This window comes from Bubalus bubalis, chromosome 2 (assembly GCF_019923935.1).
Source record: "Bubalus bubalis isolate 160015118507 breed Murrah chromosome 2, NDDB_SH_1, whole genome shotgun sequence".
NCBI lineage: Eukaryota > Metazoa > Chordata > Mammalia > Artiodactyla > Bovidae > Bubalus > Bubalus bubalis.
This window is the reverse complement of record NC_059158.1, coordinates 138,282,810-138,310,039: the sequence shown is the minus strand read 5'-3', so window position 1 is coordinate 138,310,039 and position 27,230 is coordinate 138,282,810. Positions and strand designations below refer to the sequence as shown.

General features: G+C 40.9%; 1 protein-coding gene across 3 annotated transcripts in view; it reads left to right on the top strand.

Annotated features, from left to right (window-relative positions):
* Window positions 1-27,230, top strand: part of RFTN2 (raftlin family member 2) — a 69,360-nt gene that overhangs the window by 15,338 nt on the left and 26,792 nt on the right. For all 3 annotated transcript variants that reach the window (XM_006078166.4, XM_006078165.4, XM_044936890.1), the window contains exons 4-8: window positions 1,395-1,509; window positions 5,230-5,509; window positions 7,933-8,136; window positions 19,397-19,518; window positions 20,694-20,797. In XM_006078166.4, coding sequence (XP_006078228.2) covers window positions 1,395-1,509; window positions 5,230-5,509; window positions 7,933-8,136; window positions 19,397-19,518; window positions 20,694-20,797 — 825 coding nt within the window. The remainder of the gene's footprint in view (window positions 1-1,394; window positions 1,510-5,229; window positions 5,510-7,932; window positions 8,137-19,396; window positions 19,519-20,693; window positions 20,798-27,230) is intronic.

The following is a 27,230-nucleotide window of genomic DNA, read 5'->3' as shown; positions in this document are numbered from 1 at the left end:
TCAATCTCCTTCCTTAAAACTTCTCAGGATTGAGCCCCTTGCAGACAAAAATAGGTCCTTGGTAAGGATGTCAGTGAACAGAAGAAAAGAAAAATATACTCAAGAAGAGCGGGAACACTCCTGTAGCAACTTCACCAGATGAGGGAGTGACGGTTAGCTGCCTCCAATCACTGAGCTGAAAGAGCTGACTGAACAAGTCCCCTTTCACTGAGCATTTTTTCTGAAGTGTCCGATGTAGTTTTACTAACAGTAGCCACAGAAACTAACTTCCAAAACTTCTACAGCAAAAAGGCCTACATGCTAAGTTCTCATAAACTGGATAGATCTCTTACCAGCTTTTTCCGAAAAATAGGAGATAAAAGTCTTCCTTTTTAGATTTTTTTTTTAGCTTTTTAAATTTTAATGGCTGCTTTTCCAGACAATACAAATGTTTTTGCTAACCTAGCTTGTACATTTGATAGTATTCAGAATACTGTTGTTCCTTACAGGTGGAAAAGTAAAAATAACCAAACCAATGTCTTTGATACACATATTAAATATTTGTTACACAGCTCTTCAACTGTATCAAAATCATTTCAAAGACCAAGGTAGAAATTGTGTTTTCTCTTTACAGTGATGGACTAATTATCACTTTAACTGTGAAAGGACTAAGCAGAGAAGGGAAAATTAAATAAGGGAAAGAGAGAAGAAAACAGAAAGATGGGGGAAAAGAAAAGGCTTTAAAAAAAAATTCCCAATGTGCTTTTAGGAACCCTGTCTGCTACTGAATAACTAACTGCCCACTTGGACATTCTGAGAGGACATGTACACAACCAGCTTTATCCATGATAGGGTGCCACATCAGGTCTTTACTAGTTCAAGCATTACTAGGTAAATAGGTCACTTACCACACAGTAGCAACACTTTATGTCCTAACTACAAATCTTATAAACCATGGATAAGTTATTTTTCTCTTTTTGCTTTACTTCACATAGATTTAGCAGTGCCCTGCCATGGCTAAGAATAATCAAGGGGGAAAGTTGAGAAAAGAAGAAAAAGGAAAAAGATAGGACAATATTTATCTGCACTTAAAAAGGATCACTTTTGCACAATAATGAGGTATAGCTGTGATCTAAAATAATTTCTCATAACTTATCAAAACAATGGACGTGTAGTTTTTCTTTCAAGTTAAATTAGAAATTAAATTCTTAGAGATTTTAACCACGGTAATCTAAATAGAAATTATTATGTTTTTTTCTGATAATTTTACATAAGAAGACAACCATTAAAGTTGAAATAACAAAGAAAAAGGGATACCTTGACCTTATTTGTGAGTAGCTCACTCATTTTCACATGAGCTTATTAGTTAAAAATTAACAGTTGGCTTCCAACCATAAACATATTCTCTGTTACAGCTCGAAGCATTCGACAGCACCCAGTGGACAAAGACGCCCAAGGCTTGTGATTGAGGAATGTCCTTTAACTTATGAGACACAAACAAATGACGTAACAAAAGAACTGATAGAAAAGGTACTAAAATACGTGTTTTTTCATGGGATATTGAGAAATATTTCATATTTCTTCATCAGTTTCCTTTCCTACTTTAAAAAGAACAGGGAAATGATAGGTGACTTAGTCTACTAGACTTTAAAACAAATTAAAGCATATTACCAAATTGTAGAATTAAAAACAGAAATAGAGGCCAGTGAAACAGAAAAGAAATGCCAGAAATAAATTAATACATATATAAGAAGTTTCATAACAAATCTGATAAATAAAATGGAGGAATAACCATTACTTAGTGAATGGTGCTGGGAAAATGGGCAATCGATCAGTAGAAAATAGACTCCACACATTTCACATAAAATAAAGAGTTAAGTTTTTCAAGTTTAAAAAATCCAAAAGAAAATGAAAGACTGGACATATTTAATTATAAGAGTAGTTGAGGAACTTGAGTTTGAATATATAAATATAATTATATACTAGGAAAAAAAGAATCCGGAGAAATGGTCAAGAAATGTGTCTTACGGAAGCTTCATTTTCAGAGTATATAGGAAATGAACACAAAAGCATGAAAGTACATTCAGTCTTGAATGGACCGACAATCCACAGAAAGTACAAAAGGAAACACAAATAATGAAGAAACATTTGGCAAAGGGTTCAACCTAACTAATAAATTTTAATGTAAGTAAAAACTGAGAAGTAATACCTCACCAGTATGAACTGAGAAATTAAATTGAAAATATTAAATTCAGTGCTGTAAAGACCTTTAAGAAAAAATTCAAATATATTCATATATAGTGCAATTAGCATTGGAATAAATTAGTACAGTGAATATCAATTTGGTTATAAAAATCATAAATCTTATTTTATTTTCCTTTTTAGGAATCTATTCCAGGAAATTGACTGAAAAGGGAAAAGTCATATTTATACAGGGATACCTTAAATAGGGGCCAAATTCTCAACAACTGGAAAACTGAGAAGGAGGCAATGGTCTAACAATAAGAATACTTTATGGGCATTGAACATGACAAGTACACTGGCTGTTGAGAGAAAAAAATCTATTCAATAGAACTTCATAAACCTTAAATGAAAAATTAAACACTATATGTATATTGATTGAAAAAATTGTACATTCATAAGTATTTGAAGTTGACAGGATTTGTTGGCTAAAGTTTGGATTTTTTTTAACTTTAGTTGCATTGACATACGTGTAAGGTTTAGCTTTATTTAAATGAATACAGCCAAAAACCTAAGGCATTTCCTGTCAAATAAGAAACTGTGAAATTTGTTCACTGTTTCTATTGTGTTGTTCCCAAGCTTTAAATGACCGTGTAAGACTATCTGTGGCTTGTGTTTTGCCAGTTATAGCAGCTAAGTATTTCTCATTTAGATATAAAGTCACCATTCATTAAGGTTTTTTAGGAACAGTTTTCAAAACTAGATTTTTATAAACAAGGTACTCATACACTATTTACTGCTACTATTCTGGGAAATATTTTTTATAGAAATAAATTCACTCTAGAAACAAAAATGAAACTGCTAATTTAGTCTTAATAGATCGTCATGAGAGCCCTTGTTTTGCATTTGACTTCCTGAACACAGTTAAAGATCTATTTAAACAGGAAAGTACTATTATTTCAGCAATTAGAGTAATGGGGTTATTTTATGAAGAGAACAGCTTCAGGAAACATAGCATGTGAAATGTTTGAACATTGCCCCGTGTATGAACAAGAGCAATAGATAAGTGCCAAGTACTATTTTTGAACAAATGCCTTATATAAAGAGTTGATTATTGAACAGCTAGATTTTAGGTTATTTTAATATTATGTCAATGTTTGCTCTTTTTTAAATTTAGATTTACAAATGTTTTCCCTAGGATTTCTAAATAAAAAACATTAAAAAACATCACTCTTCTAAATTAAAAATGGAAAAGACAGTACTATTCCATAAGATAACCAAACTTTTCCAGACAAAACTTTTTAGTAATAGAGAAAGCCTTCTGCACTTTTCCCCCCAAATCAACAAATAAGACCTAGAAAAAACACTTTGACCTGGCTCCTTACCACATCTCCTCTCCTCTCCCAGGAGTCCTGATATAAAAGACAATTTATGGTTATTTTGGAGGCTTCTTGCAGTGCTACAATCTTAATGTGTTAATTTATAGGAGTAAATGATACTGTGTCAGCAGTGTTTGTCCTAGCTCCAAATACCCATAGTTTCTGCCTGGCTCAGAATTCCCTCCTCTTCGGCCAGAGCTAAGTTACAGTCGGCCCCTTTAAGTGGATATTGCAGCCTGATTTCACCCTGCTTCTTCTTCTTTTTTAAAAAAAATATTTACTTATTCGGCTGCACGGGTCTTAGTTGGGCTTCCCCAGTGGCTCAGCTGTAAAGAATCTGCCTGCAATGTAAGAGCCGTAGGAGACACAGGCTCGATATCTGGGTCTGGAAGATCCCCTAGAGGAGGGCATAGCGACCCACTGCAGTAGTCTTGCCTGGAGAATCCCATGGACAGAGGACCCTGGCAGGCTACAGTCCATAGGGCTGCAAAGAGTTTGTCACAATTGAAGTGACTTGGAACACACACATGGTCTTAACTGTGGCATGCAGAATCTTTAGCTGTAACATGCAAACTCTTAGTTGGACATGTGGGATCTAGTTCCCTGAGCAGGGATTGAACTTGGGCACCCTGCACTGGGAACACGGAGTCTTAGCCACTGGACCACCAGGGCAGTCCCTCACCACTCTTCTTACTGGCCTTTTTCATTCCCTTTCATTTCTGACTATAGATGTTTGCACTTGCAATCCGCATCATAACTCTTTCTTCCCCTTCCAAGTAAATTTAAAACACTTAAAACATTTAAAGTAGTGACACTATAAAAGATGTTGCTATTTCTTCATTTTAACGTATTTAACGAATACTTATAGAGCACGTATAGGTACAAAACATTGCAACACAAAAATGAGTAAGATAGTGCCTACCCTCTAAAGAATTGTGTTTAACACAGGAGAAAGACATGACACAAAAAGAACAAAGAAATGATGCAAAAGCAGAGAAAGGAAAGTGCCAAGTGTGAAAATAATCACTCTTAAGCTCTCAAATGATTTCACTGGCATTGTCATGTGTTTCTGAACCCTACTCGGTAACTGACAAGATTGAATCTAATTATGTGTATTTGGCCCAGAAAGGAGACAATAGCTTCAAGATATGAGCAGATCAGAGTGGGAGTATGAATTTGGCTTATGTATATGCATACACATTTGTCAAGAGTAAGTCTTTTAACATTTTTCTTTTACCTACATCAAGCAAACAAGACTGCATGTTTTCTGCTTTTAAATTAACGTCTCGTCTTTATTAATTAAGATGTATTTGGTAATGTTATTTTTGAGCATTTCTTAAAATAGTTTTATATTTTACTTCAACTGGAGAAACCATTGGGCTGCAAAATTCATGCTATAGAATTATTAGTTCTTCCCAAATAATAACCTTTTGGAGAAAATACAATTCTTGTTTTTGTAATTTTTAAAGTGTATTAGTTCTGTTTGAAGAAGTCAGAATAATAGTGTGACTCTGTCTTAGGCCTGGTCCTGTATTAGAGGTCATTAGTTTGTTTATGAATAGGCCTTTAGTTACTGGTCGATTTACTCCTTTTCTAATGGATTTCCTTAATAAGCCTAAAGATTAATTGATAAAGTAATCAATGTAAATGAAGTTTACATTTTGTTCTAACATCTCTTTTTAAACCTCAGGTTAATGTAGCTGGTAAAAGAGGAATGAGATTTGTTGGATTCATATCACAGCACTATGCACCACTTAAATTCTGCAATGGAACCACCCTTGATGGAGACATTGAATCAACACTGCATGTGAGACGTAGTCCAGAGGAAAACTGTAAAAACTGGAATGAAGGAACATTAAGTGGGCAATCGTCTGAAAGTGGAATCGAGGAAGAACTGCATCGTGAAAGCGGACAGTGTCAAATGGAACGAGATGGCAGCCCCAGTTTCTCTAAATCAAGAAAAGGAGAAGGTAATAATAGACAAGAAGAGTAGAAATAGGATCTATATTCTTTTAAATTTAGCAAAAATATGTTTTGAAGGGTTTTTAACAAATACGAGACAAATTATATCTCTAAAGATTAATGAATAAACTTGTATAAACTTGTCTTGATTTTTTAAAATTATTACAGATGGGTGTAAGGTAGGGCAGTTTTCCATACAGTTATCCCTGGCATGGTCATACACCATCCACGTAATGAAACTTTGTGTTAAAAATTGGCTTCCATTTAGTCATGAGCCAACACCTCTGTAAAATGAAGGCTGTGCATGTGTACCAAAAAAGTGATTCTATAAAGAAAGCTGTTCTGATTTATGTTTTTCCCTAAAAACAGTCCGTGAGAATTTTAGTTTTGGCCTTTCCCATTTCATGGATGGTTTTCACCTTTGAAGTTAATTGGCTTCCTTTAGTCACCAACTGGAATATGAGAATGCACATCATGATGAAACAATTAATGTAACAATAGTGCCTGCATCCTTAAATAACTTTAAACAATAGTTTTATTCTTCTTTGCAGCTAGCAAGTCTTCCCAAGAAACTGAGAGTATTTTGGACTGTTCTAAGTTTTCTGATACATTTATGGGCATGATTTAAAAAGCACTAATAGAGAAAATCAAAGACTGCGTAAACCTTAGAGTTAGGAGTTTACAGTCAGACTGCCTCAGTGTCTTTATAGAAAGGTGTTGCTGTGATAAATAGAAATGAGATGTCTACAAAGTGCTTATTCTGCCTGGCACAGAATAGACTCTGTATTAAGTTAAGTTAGCTGCTATTAACTGATCCTTTGATCAGTCTTGGTGCTGAGGCCACATGCACTGGTGGTATCAGCTTTCTGGGTTGTGGTGAGATTGCTCAATATTTGTGCATGGCAGACACTCATTGGACCACAGTCAGCATGGCCTCCTTAAGAAAGAACCAAGAGCATTTCCCAGCTCATCATCTCACCACCTCACCACCACCAACACCATTCCATTTTTATTTAACCAGTTCTTTAGCTAACTACCACCCTGATTTTCCTGTAGTGTGAAAAATTTAGGAATGTAAGAGTGAACGAGTGTTGGAATTATGGTCATTATTCTATTCTATATTCTATTATATGGTCAACTATTATATTCTATCCATGTGTGCTGCATGCTAAGTCCAACTCTTTGCAACCCTATGGACTATAACCCCCCAGGTTTCTCTGTCCATGGGACTCTCCAGGCAAGAATAATGGAGTGGGTTGCCATCCCCTCCTTCAGGGGATCTTCCTGACCCAAGGATTGAACCCAAGTCTCTTGCATCACCTGCGTTGGCAGGAGGGTTCTTTACCACTAGTGCCACCTGGTATCCATGCTATGCTATGCTATGCTATGCTATGCTATGCTATGCTAAGTCACTTCAGTCGTGTCCGACTCTGTGTGACCCCATAGACGGTAGCCCACCAGGCCCATGGCTACTTTTAAACTCGTGCTCATTCCCATCCTGACTTTGATTAGATCAAATGTCTATTCCTAATCTTTTAAATTCCAAATCGAATATGCTACTTAATTATCAGTCTTTAGATTCTGCCTTCTATTTAGATTATTTTAAAACCCTGATAACTTTTCTATGCCAGGGGTTGGTTCTTAACTTTTGGTGCAGGGAGTTGGGAGCAGACACATAATAAAGACCTCTTGGAGACTCTGGTGAAATCCATGGAAACTCACCAAGAAAAACACAGATAACACACATATCCCTAATACTTTCTGTGATGAAAATAACGTCAGACTTCCTAATGCACAACCAATGATGTGGGTCCATGGACCTCCAAGTTAAGAATTTGCTAACTTAAAGTAGTATGCATTCTAGAGTCACTTTCACATATGTATCCAAGGAATGAATAATGTTTGTAATAACAGAAATTCAATAATAATATCTATTTCCATCACTAGGAGAAAAGTAAACTTGAATGCTATGTAACAGTTAAACTAAATGAACAAGACCTACATGTATTAATTATACTTCTAAAGCATAATGTTGAACAAGAAAATTAACTTATGGATTGATACATACAACACCCCATTTTTAAAAAATTTTAAATTGCAAAACATCATTTATATGTATAGACATGTATTTTAAAGAACAGAAGTACTTGCATGAGAATGATTAACACCAAATTTATTACAGTAGCTATTTCTGGAGAATAGGATTAGGAGAGATACATCATGAGCCTTATCTACACACATCTCTCATTTCCTTGAAAAAGCTCTGACACAAACATGGCCCAAAGTTAACATTTGATAAAACTTGCATGGTAGGTAATTTTATTATTCTCTGTGCCTGTATGCTTGAAATAGCTCATGATTAATTAAATTTTTAAAAAACAATTTTAGTAATCCTTTCCCTTTTTTCTTCCTTCTGAACACCTATCCTCAGATAACAAGTTGTATACAGTCTTCAATGTTTTTGATGATGAATCAACCTGCTGGAACTATCAGGAAGGCATCCTGTCAATGAAAGTAACAAGAAAAGGCTCTGTCATTAGTACACTTGATGCTGATTGGCTGGAGTTAACTACATTTTATTATAAACAAGGCTTGTCTTTAATTGATTCTTTTGTATGCTGGGAAACATCTAAAGGTAAGTTTTATATTATGATATGTTGATACCTAAAAAATTTGACCTGTGTCAGAGTTGGTGGAAATGTTTTTGCCTCTCAAGTTCAATGGCTAAAAGGACAGATATTACTACTAAGAAAAAAGATTCTAATTATTGCACAGTATAGTTCAGTTTAGTCCCCCACCTGTGTCTGACTCTGCGACCCCATGAACTACAGCATACCAGGCCTCCCTGTCCATCACCAACTCCCGGAGTTTACCCAATCTCATGTCCATTGAATCGGTGATGCTATCCAACTATCTCATCCTCTGTCATCCCCTTCTGCCGTCAATCTTTCTCAGCATCAGGGTCTTTTCCAATGAGTCAGCTCTTCACATCGGGTGGCCCAAGTATTGGAGTTTCAGCTTCAACATCAGTCCTTCCAATGAACACCCAGGACTAATCTCCTTTAGGATGGACTGGTTGGATCTCCTTGCAGTCAAAGGGACTCTCAAGAGTCTTCTTCAACACCACACTTCAAAAGCATCAATTCTTTGGCACTCAGCTTTCTTTATAGTCCAACTCTCATATCCATACATGACCACTGGAAAAACCATAGCTCTGACTAGATGGACCTTTGTTGAGAAAGTAGTGTCTCTGCTTTTTAATATGCTGTCTAGGCTGGTCATAACTTTCCTTCCAAGGAGTAAGCATCTTTTAATTTCATGGCTGCAGTCACCATCTGTAGTGATTTTGGAGCCCAGAAAAATAAAGTCAGCCACTGTTTCCACTGTTTCCCCATCTATTTGCTATGAAGGACAGGACTGGATGCCATGATCTTAGTTTTCTGAATGTTGAGCTTTAAGCCAACTTTTTCACTCTCCTCTTTCATTTTCATCAAGAGGCTCTTTAGTTCTTCTTCACTTTCTGCCATAAGGGTGGTGCCATCTGCATATCTGAGGTTATTGATATTTCTCCCGGCAATCTTGATTCCAGCTTGTGTTTCTTCCAGCCCAGCGTTTCTCATGATGTACTCTGCATATAAGTTAAATAAGCAAGGTGACAATATACAGCCTTGACGTACTCCTTTTCCTATTTGCAACCAGTCTGTTGTTCCATGTCCAGTTCTAACTCTTGCTTCTTAACCTGCGAACAGGTTTCTCAAGAGGCAGGTCAGGTGGTCTGGTATTCCCATCTCTTTCAGAATTTTCCCACAGTTTATTGTGATCCACACAGTCAAAGGCTTTGGCATAGTCAATAAAGCAAAAATAGATGTTTTTCTGGAACTCTCTTGCTTTTTCCATGATCGAGCAGATGCTGACAATTTGATCTCTGGTTCTTCTGCCTTCTCTAAAACCAGCTTGAACATCTGGAAGTTCACGGTTCACGTATTGCTAAAGCCTGGCTTGGAGAATTTTGAGCATTACTTTACTAGCATGTGAGATGAGTGCAATTGTACGGTAGTTTGAGCATTCTTTGGCATTGCCTTTCTTTGGGATTGGAATGAAAACTGACCTTTTCCAGTCCTGTGGCCACTGCTGAGTTTTCCCAATTTGCTGACATACTGAGTGCAGCACTTTCACAGCATCATCTTTTAGGATTTGAAAGAGCTCAACTGGAATTCCATCACCTCCTCTAGCTTTGTTCATAAGCTAGATGCTTATGAACCTTTGATGCTTCCTAAGGCCCACTTGACTTCACATTCCAGGATGTCTGGCTCTAGATGAGTAATCACATCATTGTGATTATCTGGGTCATGAAGATCTTTTTTGTACAGTTCTTCTGTGTGTTCTTTTTTTTTTTTTTTTTTTTTCCGGTGAACAAGGCCCGCACTTTATTTTCCAAAGTAGTTTTTATACCTTAAGTTATGCATAGAGGATAATGGGGGAAGGGGTAGAGTCATGCAGTAAGCCAGGCTTTCTTCCTGCAAACTTACCATATGCAAAAGTTTAGGTGATTTGCATCATCTCCTGGCCCGGAGGCCTGTTAACATTTTAAGACACTTTCTTGAGAAAACTTATTTTTCTCTAAAGGTGATTAGTCAGGGGCCACCCTCCAAAAGCATTAGATAAAGTTGCATTCCTACAGGGCAAAGGTGTGGCGGGCTATAACAAGAAAAAGAATTAACTCAAGGGTCCAAGGTTACAAACATTAAAGCTACTACTTACACCAATTATATTAATCAATACACTGCCAGGGACACAGCAGGTAAGGGATACGGAGACTTAGCAGCAAACATTGGCCCAACAAGTGAAAAACCCTTCACCAATACAATTTCTAATCAATCTTTTAACTGCTCAAAGGAATCTGTATTTAGACAGTTTAGAACATCTCATGCCTTTCACAGTTGGGAGGCTCTGAACAATCACATGTGGCCGGAAAAACCTATTGAGGCAGGCTAGAGGCCCTCCAAAGGAGTTTGTAAGTTGAAACACTATCACACCCAGGAACTTTATTAACTGGAGCTGTAAGTTAACTCTTTTTTCAGAGAGGTAGTGGGGGACAGCCCCCCCATAAAGTCAGAGGTGTAGGTGAGAGCAGAAAGTAGGCAGACTCTGGTTTTGGGGGTAGATGCTCGAGAATGTCCAGGGGGACACCTGAGGTCGATCCTGTCTTTGCGTATGCCAAGCCTCCTTCCTCATGACTTTTGCCACGAGCGGAGCTCCTGCTCCCGGCACTATCCCAGACCTCCTTACCTGAAACAAAGATTCAGGGGCGATGAGAGGAAAGTGAAATGATCACATTGGTGGAGAACCTGTGCATGGCCCTGGAACCTACGGAACCCAGGGTAGTGAAGAATGTGCACACGGCATTCTGGGGCTACATGCAATGCCACTCCTGTCTGCAAGGGCACTGCCAAACGTCAAGGCGTGCGCTCTGGCCGACTCCTGGAAGGAGGCAAACCTCTGCAGCGCTGACAGTGCTTGAAGACTCAAAGACACCAGAGTCTGTCCACCGGACTCCCTTCAGAGGCAAATAAATGTCAGGCGTCACTTACCACCCCAGCACCGGCAGTGCGACCCCTTGGCCACACCACGCACAAGGCCGGTCGCCTGCAGACACGAACAAGCGGGGCCTCTGACTCTAAGGCTTCTGGGCCCAGCCCACCCGAGGTCGCCAGCCCACCCGAGGTTGCCAGCCCAAGCGCATCCCCGAGCCCTCCACTGAACACCTCTGTGCCCCTCAATGTCCCCAAAACGAGCAGCGGTCGTCTGTAAAGCCTAAGGTTCCACCTTGGCTGCTGGGCCGGAGAGGACTTGACAGCGCCTGCAGAGCGCTTCCCGGCGCCCAGCCGTCCCACGACCACCCTTCTGTGTGTTCTTGCCACCTCTTTTTAATATCTTCTGTTTCTGTTGGGTCCATATCATTTCTGTCCTTTATCGAGTCCATCTTTGCATGAAATGTTACCTTGGTATCTCTAGTTTTCTTGAAGAGATCTCTAGTTGTTCCCGTTCTATTGTTTTCCTCTATTTCTTTGCATCGATCGCTGAGGAAGGCTTTCTTATCTCTCCTTGCTATTCTTTGGAACTCAGCATTCAAATGGGTATATATCTTTCCTTTTCTCCTTTGCTTTTCGCTTCTCTTCTTTTCACAGCTATTTGTAAGACCTCCCCAGACAGCCATTTTGCTTTTTTGCATTTTTTTTCTTGGAGATGATCTTGATCCCTGTCTCCTGTACAATGTCATGAACCTCCATCCATAGTTCATCAGGCACTCTATCTATCAGATCTAGTCCCTTCGATCTGTTTCTCACTTCCACTGTATAATCATAAGTGATTTGATTTAGGTCATGCCTGAATGGTCTAGTGGTTTGCCCCACATTCTTCAATTTAAGTCTGAATTTGGCAATTGCACATGCAACTTTAATGTAAAATCTTAACAATCCTGTGTGGTACTATTGTAATGTTTGCTGTTGGGTTGTAACTATCAGAAATAGACAAACCTCGGTGTGATCAACTAGTAGAATTTTCCGAATAAGATGTACTACAGCAGCCCAATCAGGAGGCATACGATGGCATTTAACAATTACTATCCAAATTTATTACACTAGCCCAGTTTCGGATGGGAGAAGGCAATGGCAACCCACTCCAGTACTCTTGCCTGGAAAATATCATGGACGGAGGAGCCTGAAAGGCTGCAGTCCATGGGGTCGCTAAGAGTCAGACACAACTGATCTTCTTCACTTTTACTTTTCACTTTCATGCATTGGAGAAGGACATGCAACCCACTCCCGAGTTCTTGCCTGGAGAATCCCAGGGATGGGGGAGCCTGGTGGGTTGCCACCAGGGTCATGGGTGTCGCTCAAAGTCGGACATGACTGAAGCGATTTAGCAGCAGCAGCAGCAGCCCAGTTTTGGATACTACCTAGCATGTCCTCCTCTCTAAACCCGACTCCTCCTAAAATTTGTATAGAAAAATAAACTTTGGTTCAGAAAATGATCTATATTTATTTATGCCTTTCCCTTATCTTTCATCTCTATCTAATCTTCTTTTAGTTATAATGGATATGTAATCATTTGTCTGTCACAAAAACAAGCAAAACTTTCCAAAAATTATTTTTAAGAAAAGTGTTTTTTGTTGTTTTTTTTCAAAAGAGATTAGTGCTAAAAGAAAAGAAAAAAAAGATAGTAAGGAGACTGGAAAAATGCATTAAGAAGAATGGAGTTTATGCACATCAGGATAGTTAGGGACCATGATTCACTGAGGTTAGAGAGAGGAATGAAAAAGCAAACCAGATGAGATCTCAATAAACCTCACTATTATTAAATCAGCCTAGTGATGCCTTAACTAATACAACTAAAGATTTTGGTTATTTAAATTTGTCAAGTCATGTTCCAAATTTAACTAGCAACCAAGAGTAAGGATCTAGCTCATTGGAGCACCCCAAAATACAGCCCCTTGCATAGTGTTTGGCACTTAGCAAGTACTCAATAAAGATTTAATAGTATTTTTGGTTATTGGAAACTTCTTCCAAGTTGATCTTTTATGGAAACAGCCAGATCTGATATAAAGCCTGTGGACTTTAGTATTTAAACAGTTTAAATTCTGTGTCTTCTACTTAGAGCTGTGTGACCTGGGGAAGTTAGTTGAGCTCACTGAGCCTCAGTTTCCTAAAAGGGGTGTAAAAACATTTCTACTAACTGTTGTGAGAATTTGGTAAGATACACTATGTACAAAGTGACTCCCACAGTGCCTCACCCACTGTCAGAGTTCATAACTGTTGTGAGAATTTGGTAAGATACACTATGTACAAAGTGACTCCCACAGTGCCTCACCCACTGTCAGAGTTCACTTTCTGGGATTGGTTTTCTCTTCTGACACTTACAAGATGTTCTTACAATACTTTTAGTATGAATCAGCTATTTGGAGGTCAGTTTATGCTTCACATGTTTCTCTCTCTGTGTCTATGTCTTGCTCTTCCCTCCAAAGAGTCTAAGTTAGAGCCATTCAAAAAAGGAGCTGGAGTGTGTGGAATTCCCTGGCAGTCCAATGGTTAAGGCTCCACGCTTTCACTATCAAGGCCTGGGTTCCATTCCTGGTCAGGGAACTAGGATATCCTGCAAGCTGCGTGATGTGGCCAAAAAAAACTTTAAAGAGCCATTCCAAATTTTGGATTATGACTAATTGCTTAAGGAAAGACAAATCCTCCTTTCACAATGTCTTTCAGGCATCCCTGCCTTGAGCCTTGCCTGGTGGAAATAAAATTAGCCACAGCAGTTGCCAGCCAGAGGCTCTGTAGGGCTTTTGTTCTTAAAGCCTCAGAAGCTATTTAGAGAACCCCAGGGAGAGTCTCTCCCTGTCAGCAGCTCCGGAATGTCTCATTAGGCGTGTTGCATTGCAGGCCATGCCAAGCCCTAATGAGCCATGGTCTGTAAGGTCTGGTGACTGGGTGTGTCACTCAGGACTTTCCTGGGAGTACACAGGGAAGCTGTGGAGGGGAAATTGTGACCTGTGCCTGTGTCACCATAAGAAGCAAGTCAGAGGCTGAAGGGGCTACTTTGTCCTAGAACATCTGATGCCTGACATCCAAAGCACGTAGGGGACAATGCATATTTTGTTTTGTCTTGCTCCCATCCTCTTCCAAAATACTGTCAGAAGCCAGCCCACATGAGGAGAAGCACAAAACCAGATACTGCTCAGAAATTTAAATATATTACTCCACAAATCTCATTCTATAAAATTCTCCAGAAACAGAGAGAAGTGGAAAAAAAACAAAATTTAAGTCAGGAAAGTCATGGTGGAAATATTGTAAGGTCTGTGAAATTCCTCTTCAGTGCCCTTTCCCACTCACTTTCAAAGCCTTTTCTGTTTTGAAAAGTCCCACACACAGGGGCACCCAGGGACCCTCCTGCTGTTCTTGTGGCCCGAGGGTCTCACTGCATGACTTTCTCCTGTTCCTGGCCTTCTCCAGCATCTGACCTTCTCCAAACTGGCCTGCAGCTGGGTTCTCTGCACACTTACAACTACCAAATGAATCCAGAGGAGCCTACAAGAGGCTTATCCAATTATGCCAATAGAGACAAAGCACTTTATTCTACCAGAACATGTAGAGATCCAGTGGGCAGCTGACATGGATGAGATGGTCAACTCTACCAACAGGTACAGAACACACACACACACACACACACACAACACTTGAGGTTATTACACTTCACTAGCCTACCAATGCCCACCACCCTCAGAGCATTGCCTCTTCCTACCTATGATATACCCACATCTGAAGGCTACACTTTCATTTTTTGTAGATTCTTTTCAGACTTCACTTGATAGTCATTTCAGTCTCTTCACTCCTATAAAAATGCTTGTGTGGAGTTGGAGGTGTATCAGAATGAGGAGTAGGGTAGAGTAATGACACTGAAACATATATGTATTCATTTCATATATACATATATGTATGTATGTGCTACTGTGCATAGTTGCTCAATCCTGTCCTACTCTTTGCAATCCCATGTACTGAGCTCACTAGGCTCCTTTCTCCATGGGGATTCTCCAGGCAAGAATACTGGAGTGGGTTGCCATGCTCTCCTCCAAGGGATCTTCCTGACCCAGGTATTGAACCCAAGTCTCCTTCATTTCAGGCAGACTCTTTACTGCTACACCACCAGGGAAACTCCATATGTATATATATATATGTATAGATATATATATATATACACACCAGGCCCTAGGCCTGGCACATGGGGTTTATACTGATGAGCAAAATGGACATCTTCCCTATTCTTAAAAGCTAACCACGGGACTTCCTTAGCAGTCCAGTGGTTAAGACTTGTGTTTCCATTGAGAGGGCACAGGTTCCGTCCCAGGTCAGGAGAAACTAAGATCTCACATATTACTCACAGCAAGGCCAGAAAAAAAAATTGAGAAGCAGTGGATCAGGTCAATTCTTTGTAACTTTTTAATATTATGCATACATGCTCAATCAGTTTGCTGCTGCTGCTGCTGCATCGCTTCAGTCGTGTCCCACTCTATGCGACCCCATAGACAGCAGCCCACCAGGCTCCCCCATCCCTGGGATTCTCCAGGCAAGAACACTGGAGTGGGTTGCCATTTCCTTCTCCAATGCGTGAAAGTGAAAAGTGAAAGTGAAGTCGCTCAGTCGTGTCTGACTCTTAGTGACCCCATGGACTGCAGCCCACCAGGCTCCTCCGTCCATGGGATTTTCCAGGCAAGATTACTGGAGTGGGATGCCATTGCCTTCTCCGTCAGCCACTTTAGTCGTGTCCAACTCTTTGTGATCCTATGGACTGTTGCCTGCCAGGTTCCTCTGTCCATGGGATTCTCCAGGCAAGAATACTAGAGTGGGTTGCCATTCTCTCCTCCGGGGAACTAAACCTGCATCTCCTGCACTGTGGGTGGATTCTTTACCCACTGAGCCATCTGAGAAGCCCTCTGCACACATAGAAAATGATAATATTGTACATCATGCAAAATGCCAGGCTGGATGAAGCACAAGTTTTAATCAAGATTTCTGGGAGAAATATCAATAACCTCAGATATGCAGATGACACCACCCTTATGGCAGAAAGTGAGGAGGAATGAAAAAGCCTCTTGATGAAGGTGAGAGAGTAGAGTGAAAAAGTTGGCTTAAAACTCAACATTAAAAAAAACTAAGATCACGACATCTGGTCCCATCACTTCATGGCAAATAGATTGGGAAATAATGGAAACAGTGAAAGACTTTATTTCCTTGGGCTCCAAAATCACTATAGATGGTGACTGCAGCCATGAAATTTAAAGACACTTGCTCCTTGGAAGAAAAGCTATGGCAAACCTAAACAGTGCTTTACAAAGCAGAGACTTTACTTTGCCAACAAAGGTCCATATAGTCAAAGTTATGGTTTTTCCAGTAGTCATGTATGGATGTGAGAGTTGGACCACAAAGAAGGTTAAGCACCGAAGAATTGATGCTTTTGAACTGTGGTGTTAGAGAAGACCCTTGAGAGTCCCTTGGACTGAAAGGAGATCAAACCAGTCAATTCTAAAGGAATTCAATCCTGAATATTCATTGGAAGGACTGATTCTGAAGCTGAAGCTCCAATACTTAGGCCACCTGATGCCAAGAGCCAACTCATTAGAAAAGACCCTGATACTGGGAAAGGTTGAAGGCAGGAGGAGAAGGGGATGACAGAGGACGAGATGGTTGAATGGCAGCACCGACTCAATGGACATGAGTTTGACCTCCGGGCGATAGTGAAGGACAGGGAAGCCTGGCATGCTGCAGTTCATAGGGTTACAAAGAGTCGGACACGATTGAGCGACTGAACAACAATATTGTAGGACACATAGATAGAGGAAAAGCTGCTCTGGGCAGGAGGGGGCACCCTGTACCTTAGTTCATCTGAACCCCATTCTAAGCACACCAGTGGGCCAAGGCACAAAGGGTGGGAAGGTCTGAGATACATGCTGTTAAGAGATGAGTCAGTTCAGGACAGTTGTTAAGTAATTGTTCAGAATTGTCACCTTACCCCAATAGCTGGAGTATAACACACCAAGCACCCCAATGGTCACTCCCCATGAGGCCTTCCCTGCCCCCCTCCCCAGCTACTGCTTCTGTCAGGGAGAGTTTCTTAAGAGATAGAAATAGCCCCTCCTGGGAAGTTATCATTCTTCTGTGGCTCTGAGGACCAGAATGGTCCCTAAGAAAGCTTCAGGGGACTTGGGGAGCTCTAAAGTGAGAAGGAATGTCTTTTGTTTTTAACTGAAGTTATAAGATACAAGGAGATCCAACCAGTCCATCCTAAAGGAGATCAGTCCTGGGTGTTCACTGGAAGGACTGATGTTGAAGCTGAAACTCCAATACTTTGGCCACCTGATGTAAAGAGCCGACTCATTGGAAAAGACCCTGATACTGGGAAAGATTGAGGGCAGGAGGAGAAAAGGACGACAGAGGATGAGATGGTTGGATGGCATCACCAACTCAATGGACATGGGTTTGGGTGAACTCCAGGAGTTGGTGATGGACAGGGAGGCCTGGCGTGCTGTGGTTCATGGGGTCCCAAAGAGTCGGACATGACTGAGCGACTGAACTGAACTGAATAAGATACATAGAACAAGATGCATTAATCTTATGCGTACAACTAAATAGAAGACAAATGTTCAAGATACAGAACATTTCCTTATATGTCAACTACTATATCTGAATATTGAGGGGTAAAAAGCAAAAAAAAAAAAAGGATACAGAACATTTCCGAAATCCCAGAAGGCCTCCTCATGGCCCTTCCCCATTAATATCCTCCCATGCAGAGAGAAGCATTGTTCTGACTTCCAGCACCATAGATTAATTTTGCTTAGTTTTGAACTTCATGTAGGTTGAACTATACAGTATGTTTTATCTCCTCGCTTTTTTTCTCAACATAGTATCTCTGACAGTTATCCATGTTGTTGTATTCCAGTGAGTCTTTCTCTTTTATTCTTGGTGGTATTGCAGTGTGTGAGTCTACAACATTTTCATTCTTTTAAACCAAGAGAAGTTTAGAAATACTAAGGAATCTCAATACTGAGAACAAGAAAACAGATACCACAAAACCCATAGTTCTCCAACTATATAATCCTAAAGTAAATAAGAAGAGATTACAATTAACTACATAATTATCACAGTATATAATTATTCTTGAAGTTCATACCCCCATTCTAAAAAAGGACTTGAGTCAAATATACAATTTTAAAGATGGTCTTGGGATGCTCCAAACTGATGATCAAAAACAGGTTTAATTCTGTGGGTCACTTTGGTATGATAGTAGACAAGTACATTTAAAGGAAGTAGAACATATATTGTAGTTAGAATAGCAAGTTCAACAAGTAAATTAAACTTTACTGTGTTTTGGGAACCATGCCGAACAAGGTAAATTCTTCATGTTATTCTGCCCGAACTGTAACTGATATAAAAATAGTAGTAGTGATTTTCTCTTAAAGTTTTATAGCTCATTAATAAAAATGAAAACTTAAAATTACATTTGAATTACTTTGGGTTTTTTTGTTTGTTTGTTTTTTGGTCTTTAAGCTTAATAGATGTTTTGAAAACTTTGTAGGTTATTATTTGGATAATCGTCCATCAAGGAAACTTTGATGTGCTGTATAAAAACAAAATGTTTAACCAGCACATGATCATGGGAAAATTGTAGGAGACAAAAGAATTTCCATAAAATCAGTTTAGTTTTGGCCAGCTGGTTATTGTCAACTGTTCAAAAAAATGTCAGAGAGGCCCTCCCTCAAAACTTCCTTCCCAGCAGGAATTCTTTTGACAATAACTTCTGTTTAGGATCTTCCTGTTACCATTCTTTTTTTTTTTTTAAGCATCATTGAAGCAAAGAATTGTTCTGTATTTATGTTTTTTAAAATAATCTTACCTCACTTTGGTTTTCATATCACACTTGTAATTTCAAGGATTAATATTTTTGATGTTGTTTTTCTTAGTGGTATGATTGACATGCATACAACATGAAGAACAGAAACCAGCATTTGATTTCCAGGTGAAGGTGATTTCCAGATGTTTTTAGGCTTAGGAAATCCATTTGCTTCTCACCGTATGATATTATTTTATCTTGTGTTTGTTATTGTAGTCTTCATGTTTACAATTTGATTTTAATTCAGTTAGGTATAAAACTGTCTTAACTTTTGAAAAAAAAAAAAAGAAATTACCTCAAAGAGAAGGGAAATGTCATAGATTCACCTAAAACAAGTATTTATTAATTGATATATTTTTCTTTCAGCTTCCTGTAAGGGTTGTTTATTAACATTTTAGATGACCTGAAAAGACACTGAATATGTGCAACTCTGCTTAATTGTATCTTTTTCCTCACAGGGGATCAACTGTCGAAATCTTTGGAAGGAGTCTTTATCTATGAAGAAGAAGGCTCTGGAGTACCAGGATTCAGCAGGAAAGGAAATGATGCCATCGTAGTAGAACAATGGACAGTTATTGAGGTAAACTGTGTTTTTTTTATAATTTGGCTTTACTTTTATATTGAGTTTTACATTTAGATCTTCATTGCCTAACACGGACAATATTCTTCAAACACATGTTTATTCAGTGTTCAGAATTTCATCACAAATACTTGAACAAACTTCTTGCAAATTTGGGAAAAGGTGATGTGTTTTACTCAATGTTCAGATTTGTTTAAAGATAGCAAAATAATTATACATAAATAGCAGTAGATTCCCAAACGTTCGACATTCTTATTCTAAACAACATCCCTGGCACTGAGATTCTCTGTACACAATGCCAAGACAACTAGATGAAAGCGAAAACAAATTCAGTCAATTTTGTCTTTGAGCAACCAATGTGACTGACTTTTTCACCTTGTGAATTGACTCTCAAAGGCAAAAATATCCAAAGGTATTCTCTCTCTCAGCAGACCAAATGTATACACACGGCATTGTCCTTCCTAATAAGAGGTGACTTTGCTGTCAGCATTGTGCGCTCTGAATTCAGGTGTCACCAAATGGACTGCCGTTGAGGTGTACAGACTGAATTCAGGTATATTTGCTGGTGTATGAGGCCCTCACTGACAGCCTCTCTCAAGGACACTTTCACCTTTCTGGCCTTGCCGAGTTTAGAGAGACATAGGCCATTTTCAAGGAAACTGGAAACCCCACTGAGGGAGGCACAAGGGTGTGGGATAAGAGGAACAACTCCAAGTAAGAATCAATTCCAAGTGAGTGCAAAGCAGTGAACATTCTTTGCTCCTCTCACCTTTCACTCCTCAATGCTCACTCTCTACTCCAGTCCTCACTTCCCAGGCCCTAGACCAGTGTTTCTGAAAGTGTGGCCTCTACTTGGATCCAAATCACCCAGGGAGCTTTTTAAAATGCAAATTCCTAACCCCCACCCTATACATTAAAGTTTGATGCCCAAACAAGACCTAGGGAAGGAAGGCCCAAACCTTAGAGAACCTCGCTCCACTCAGATCCCCAGGGTTTCTAGCTTGGTTGAATGGTTGGGAAGCAGCAGGAGGCAGAAAAGAAGACTGGAGCCGGTGAAACTGCACTTAATGGAGCGTGAATGCCCCTTATCCCAACACTCCTCACCCTTATTGTCATCACTTGTGTAGCTGGTTGTCTTTGTCATTAGACTATGAGCTCTGTGCTTATTCATGCAGGGTTGTGAAATCAAGACAGATTATGGTCCTCTGCTGCACACTCTGGCTGAGTTTGGATGGCTCCTGACAAGCGTGTTGCCTACTCCTATACTGAGACATGACAGGTAACGCTGAAGTACCTGACACACCCTCATTTCATGCTAAAACAGAGATCATCTGTAAGATAATGCAACCTAACAGTGCTTATTTAATGCCTACGAAAAGCATTTCACTGAACTTCTAATCTGATTTCATGGGCCTTGGAGATCAGCAAATCTAACCCTCTCTTGTTATATATATCCCTCAGTATCCATGAGGGATTTGTTCCAGGACCTCCATGAATACCAAAATCTGGGATGCTCAAGTCCCTTGTATAAAGTGGCATGAAGTGTTACTAGCTCATTCGTGTCCAGCTCTTTGCCACCCCCACAGACTGTAGCCCACCAGACTCCTCTGTCAATGGATTCTCCAGGCAAGAATACTGGAGTGGATTGCCATTCCATTCTCCAGGAGATCTTCCCAACCCAGGGATCAAACCCGGGTCTCCTGCATTGCAGGCAGATTCTTTGCCATCTGAGCCACCAGGGAGTTTTCAAATGTGGGGAGGGAATGGAGCAGGCAAAGAGAGGTTGACGGCATGTCCTAGTGTTTTGTAATGGACAGTCTATTCCAGGGCCCAAAACTATTTGCTTGGTTCTTTGTAACCCTTTCCTAACCAAAGATAAAGGTAAAGTATGTTAGCCACATCTGACTCCTTGTGACCCCATGGACCATAACCCACCAGACACCTCCATGGGATTCTCTAGGCAAGAATACTGGAGTAGGTTGCCATGCCACCCTCCAAGGGATCTTCTCAACCCAGGGATCAAACCCAGGTCTCCTGCATTGCAGACAGATTCTTTACCACCTGAGCCACGAGGGACACCCTATAAAGTGGCATAGTATTTGCATATAATCTACATGCAGCTGGTATACTTTCAGTCATCTCTAGATTATTTACAATAGCTATACAATTTAAATGCTATGTACACAATTGCTGGCAAGTTCAAGTTTTGTTTTTTGGAACTTTCTGAAATTTTTTTCTCGAATATTTTCCATTGGCAGTTGGTAGAATCTGAACTGCAGATGCAGAGAGCCAACTGTGCAAACAAGCTATTATTAAAGGCACTGCCTTCTCAAGGGCGTGTGAGTTCACATTGGCAGTGCCAGAGAAGGGGCAAAGTAGACCAACTCCCAATTCACTGCAGCTTCCAGGACTCAGAGGTGCCCCTGCCTTCAAAGGCCGTACTACTATACCTCCTTTTTTCCAACTTGAGATGCTGACTCTTCCCTAGAGTGAAGATTGAGTGGATATGAATCTGCAAACAGAAAATACAGCCCCATCTGCGGGACCCTTTGTCCTGCTCTTGTGCACTGCCTGTGTGAAACTGCCCTCAGTCCAGCACACAGCTGGGGTTAGAGCTGCAGTGGGGCCCAGAGGGTGGGATGGAAAGACAACAGCGCTTCTGCCTCCATTCCGCCCCTCCAGTGTGGGGGGAAGGGTAGCTCTCTCCTGCAGCATGAACTTGTTATCTGTTTCCACTAAAATAAACACTTACATTAGAACCACTTCAAAAATACCAACTTTTCCTTTTGTCCTATTCCTGGGGAAGGAAAAGATCGAGTTGTTATTTTTTTGATTGTTTGGAAAAAGAGACAAATTAAGCCCTCTGTATGAAGTGTTTTGCTGTCCCTTGGACTCAGAGATATTCCCTCTGCTCTATTTGGCATCCAGAAAATGACTGACTGCCAAGGCTGTCCTGTCTGGGCTGGTACAACCTGCAGAGGACAGCACAGTGTTGCCTGGGCCTTCCCTTTGAGCAGAGGCAACTGGACCACAGCTTAACACTGATAGCGTAGCTAAGGGAAGCAACTCCCCCTTCCTCGAGGAGGAGGATCCACCCTTTAGTTTAGCAACTTTACCCCTGCCCAATAACGCTACCTCCCCACAAACTTTAAAAACATTGAATTGACATGGTTCTATAATAAAGCCACACCTTCTTCAGGTGGGGAAAGGGATAAAAGTGGATACAGGGTAAAGACACTCAGGCTTTAAAAGGAGAGGTTGCTGCTGCTGCTAAGTCGCTTCAGTCGTGTCCAACTCTGTGCGACCCCATAGACAGCAGCCCACTAGGCTCCTCTGTCCCTGGGATTCTCCAGGCAAGTATACTGGAGTGGGTTGCCATTTCCTTCTCCAATGCATGAAAGTGAAAAGTGGAAGTGAAGTCGCTCAGTCGTGCCCGACTCTTAGCAACCCCACGGACTGGAGCCTACCAGGCTCCTCCATCCATGGGATTTTCCAGGCAAGAGTACTGGAGTAGGGTGCCATTGCCTTCTCCAAAAGGAGAGGTTAGAAGTAAGCAAAACAATCTTTTCTTCTCAGAGATTTATTGGTAACTGTTCTCAAATTGTGAGTGGTAGCTCTCTGAATCATTACTCAGCTTCTAAAAGTCTGTGACGTAGAGGCTTCCCTGGAGGCTCAGGGGTAAAGAATCCTCCTGCCAATGCAGGAGACACAGGTTTGATCCCAGGTCTGAGAAATTCCTCATGTGGAGGAGCAGCTAAGCTGGAGTGCCACAGCTAGTGAGCCTGTGCTCTAGAGAGCTCAACTACTGAGCCCACATGCTGCAACTGCTGAAGGCTGTGCACCCTAGAGCTGTGCTCTGAAACAAGAGAAGCCACTGAAATGAGAGGCCTGCACACCACAATGGCGAGTAGCCCCCGCTCGCCATGACTAGAGAAAAGCCAGTGCAGCAATGAAGACCCAGCACAGCGAAAAATAAATGATTATTTTTTTAAATCTGTGACACATCTGTCAGATCAGAGGACAGCAGTAATTCTCAAGATTTGGCCTTCAGACCAAGCAATGTGAACACTGTGAAATGCCCAGGAACATACACATGCTGGAGGCTTATCCCAGCAGGACAGTCAGAGGCTCCAAGGGTAGGGTCCATGAAGCTCCATTTTCACAAGCTTCAGAATCTCATCAACATTTGAGGAACTTTGCATAGGTGGTGAAAAAAGAAAGAAATTCCACTTCCCTGCCACCCCTCACCTTCCATCTGCCAAGTCAGTGGTCTACCTGACTCACCCTCCAGTCTCCCTCAGGATAACTTCTGTATTTAGCCTCCTCATTTCTCCTAGGTGTATAATTTAGGGCATCATTGACCCTTCCTAAAAGTCCTCTAAGTTCTGAACCTTTCATGTTCCTTTTTTTCCCAGTGGAAAATATATTTATCATTCCGCTTTCCTATTAACTCAGGACTTCCATTCCCATGAGTCTAAATATTTCCTAAAGTGATATGAATGACCAGCCAGGCTCTAGATTAGATAGCAAGACTAAAAGGTTGGATGCTCAGCCATAGAACATGGGCTGCCACTCGCTGAGCAACTCCTATTTGGTTTGGGAATGAGAACAGGACTGAGACCACAGGGGGGAAGGAACACATCTCAAGTATATTGTGATGGGAGAGGGTGGTGGAGCCAGAGCCATGCTTTGCCTGACCACCTTGTCCTGTGTGTCAAACAGCATAAGGGTCACAGGCCAGATCAAGTGACTAGGAGGCTCTCTGGAGTGGGGAGGGGCTGTCTGCTGTCCTTGGGGCAGAGGCAGCACTGCTGCCTCACCACAGTCCAGTGTCCTCTGTACCCCTGTGTGTGCATGCACTTCGCATGCTTAGGCGCTCAGTCGTGCCTGACTCTTTGTGACCCTATGTACTGTAGCCCGTCAGGCTCCTCTGTTCATGGGATTCTCCAGGCAAGATTGCTAGAGTGGGTTGCCATGCCCTCCTCCAGGGGATCTTCCCAACCCAGGGATCAAATCCAGGTCTCCCGCACTGCACACAGATTCTTTACCGACTGAGCACCAGGGAAGCCCAGTGTACTGCCAGTATCCACCAAGATGCTGTGGAGACAGAATGGACCTTACAGGCCCTCCTTGTGAAGGCTCATCTTTATGTGCAATTAAACTAGCAATGGGGCATGAATTTCCCTGTAGTCCAGTGGTTAGGTTTCCGTGTTTTCACTGCAGTGGCCCGGGTTCAAAACCTGATTGAGGAACTGTGCCACACACTGAGCTGGCACAACCAAAAAAAAACAAAGCAAGGGGGCTACTAGGACCCTCCAGGGCCCTGCAAGCCAGCAGACTTGTCACCCAGCCTCACCCATCAGTGTCTGGCACAAACCTCCACACAGGGTTGGGCCTTTTTATTCTTGTCCAAATATCCTGTCCCTGTGACAGTCACACGCTGGTCTTAGCTGCTTCAGTACACACAGAATAGTAGTCACCTTCAGCCAGGTCATCTTTAAACATCAATAAACATATTACATACAGTTCATCTTGGTCCAGGTAGAGGATAGAGCCCAAAAGTTTTTAGTTTCTGAAACTAGAAGAATGGTTCAGGCTTTTAGATACACAGATCTCATCTGAATTACACCATCACCATTTACCAGCTATATGACTTGGAGAACTTCTTTGAGTCTCAATTTCCTCATCTGGAAAATGATATAATAATATCAGTTTCACTGGATTATCATGATGTTTGAGTGTGATAAAGCAGGGTCTGTGCATGATATCTGTCCTAAATCAAGATATTTCAGAAAATGGAAACACTGTAGTTCACTGTATACAAAATCAGCACTGAGTATTACAAACCAATAAAACCAATTAAAAAGACAAATAAATAATGACACTATAAAAGTTCATGCCTATACATGATGCTTGCACTCAGAAAAACAAATGTTATCATCTTTTTTTTGGGCCCACATGTCTTAAAACATAACTTAGAACCAGTAAAAATTTTCTTCCTAAATATTTTACCAGTGAAGACTTTCTTCCTAAATATTTTCAACTCATATACAACAATTGTGTCTTAAGCAACTTTCAATTTTTTCCTACTCTTCTATCATGTAAGCCATAATTTGAATGGTCTCTACATGAAGTATTTTCTTTCATTACTCAAATATATCCTGTTAGATACAGAAAACAAGCTTGTGGTTACCAAAAGGAGGAGAGAAAGCAGAAGGAACAAATTAGGGATTGGGATTAACAGATACAAACTGCTACATTTACAATAGATAAGCAACAAAGATATATATTTTTATTTATTTTTGATTGAACGATAATTGCTTTACAGTATTGTGTTGGTTTCTACCAAACATCAACATGAATCAGCCATAGGTTTACCCAACAAAGATATGTTGTATAGCCCAGGGAATTATACCTGTTACCCAAAAACTGCATTTGCCTCTTGGTGGGTATCTAGTCAAAAGTTACAATGAAGCCAAAGATCAGGAAAAGCAAGGATTTATTACTTACAGCAAGTAAGGAGACCATGGAGGATCTTTTCCAAAGTGGTGTCTCCCCAAACAGCAAAACTGGCCTGGGGCAGGGGGAGTGGTAGTGAGATGGGGAGTGGTTTGGTATATGTGTATTCATGAAGGGGCTTGAGCAGAGGAGAATTCTGCATAGAATCAGGGTAAATGTTGACCAGAGTCCAAGCTTTCAGTCAGTTCAGTCACTCAGTCATGTCCAACTCTTTGCGACCCCATGAATCGCAGCACGCTAGACCTCCCTGTCCATCACCAACTCCCGGAGTTCACCCAAACTCATGTGCATCGAGTCGGTGATGCCATCCAGCCATCTCATCCTCTGTCCTCCCCTTCTCCGCCTGACCCCAATCCCTCCCAGCATCAGGGTCTTTCCCAATGAGTCAACTCTTTGCATGAGGTGGCCAAAGTATTGGAGTTTCAGCCTCAGCATCAGTCCTTCCAATGAACACCCAGGACTGGTCTCCTTTAGAATGGACTGACTGGATCTCCTTGCAGTCCAAGGGACTCTCAAGAGTCTTCTCCAACACCACAGTTCAAAAGCATCAATTCTTCGGTGCTCACCTTTCTTCACAGTCCAACTCTCACATCCATACATGACCACAGGAAAAACCATAGCCTTGACTAAACGGACCTTTGTTGGCAAAGTAATGTCTCTGCTTTTGAATATGCTATCTAAGGTGGTCATAACTTTCCTTCCAAGGAGTAAGTGTCTTTTAATTTCATGGCTGCAGTCACCATCTGCAGTGATTTTGGAGCCCCCCAAAATAAAGTCTGACACTGTTTCCACTGTTTCCCCATCTATTTGCCATGAAGTGATGGGACTAGATGCCATGATCTTAGTTTTCTGAATGTTGAGCTTTAAGCCAACTTCTTCACTCTCCTTTTTCACTTTCATCAAGAGGCTCTTTAGTTCCTCTTCACTTTCTGCCATAAGGGTGGTGTCATCTGTATATCTGAGGTTACTGATATTTCTCTCAATATTTCTTTCAATCTTGGTTCCAGCTTGACAAGCTTTAGTTGATTGAAATCACAAGGATCAGATAAGGTCTTATCATCTTTCCTTAGGCTCTGACCAGGCTGGGATCAAAGCACATAGTCACAGCCCTCCATGTGGGTGGAGTCTTAGTTCTGCTCAACCTAAGATCTGTATCAGATTGCTATCCACATCCCTTGAGGAGGAATTAGGAT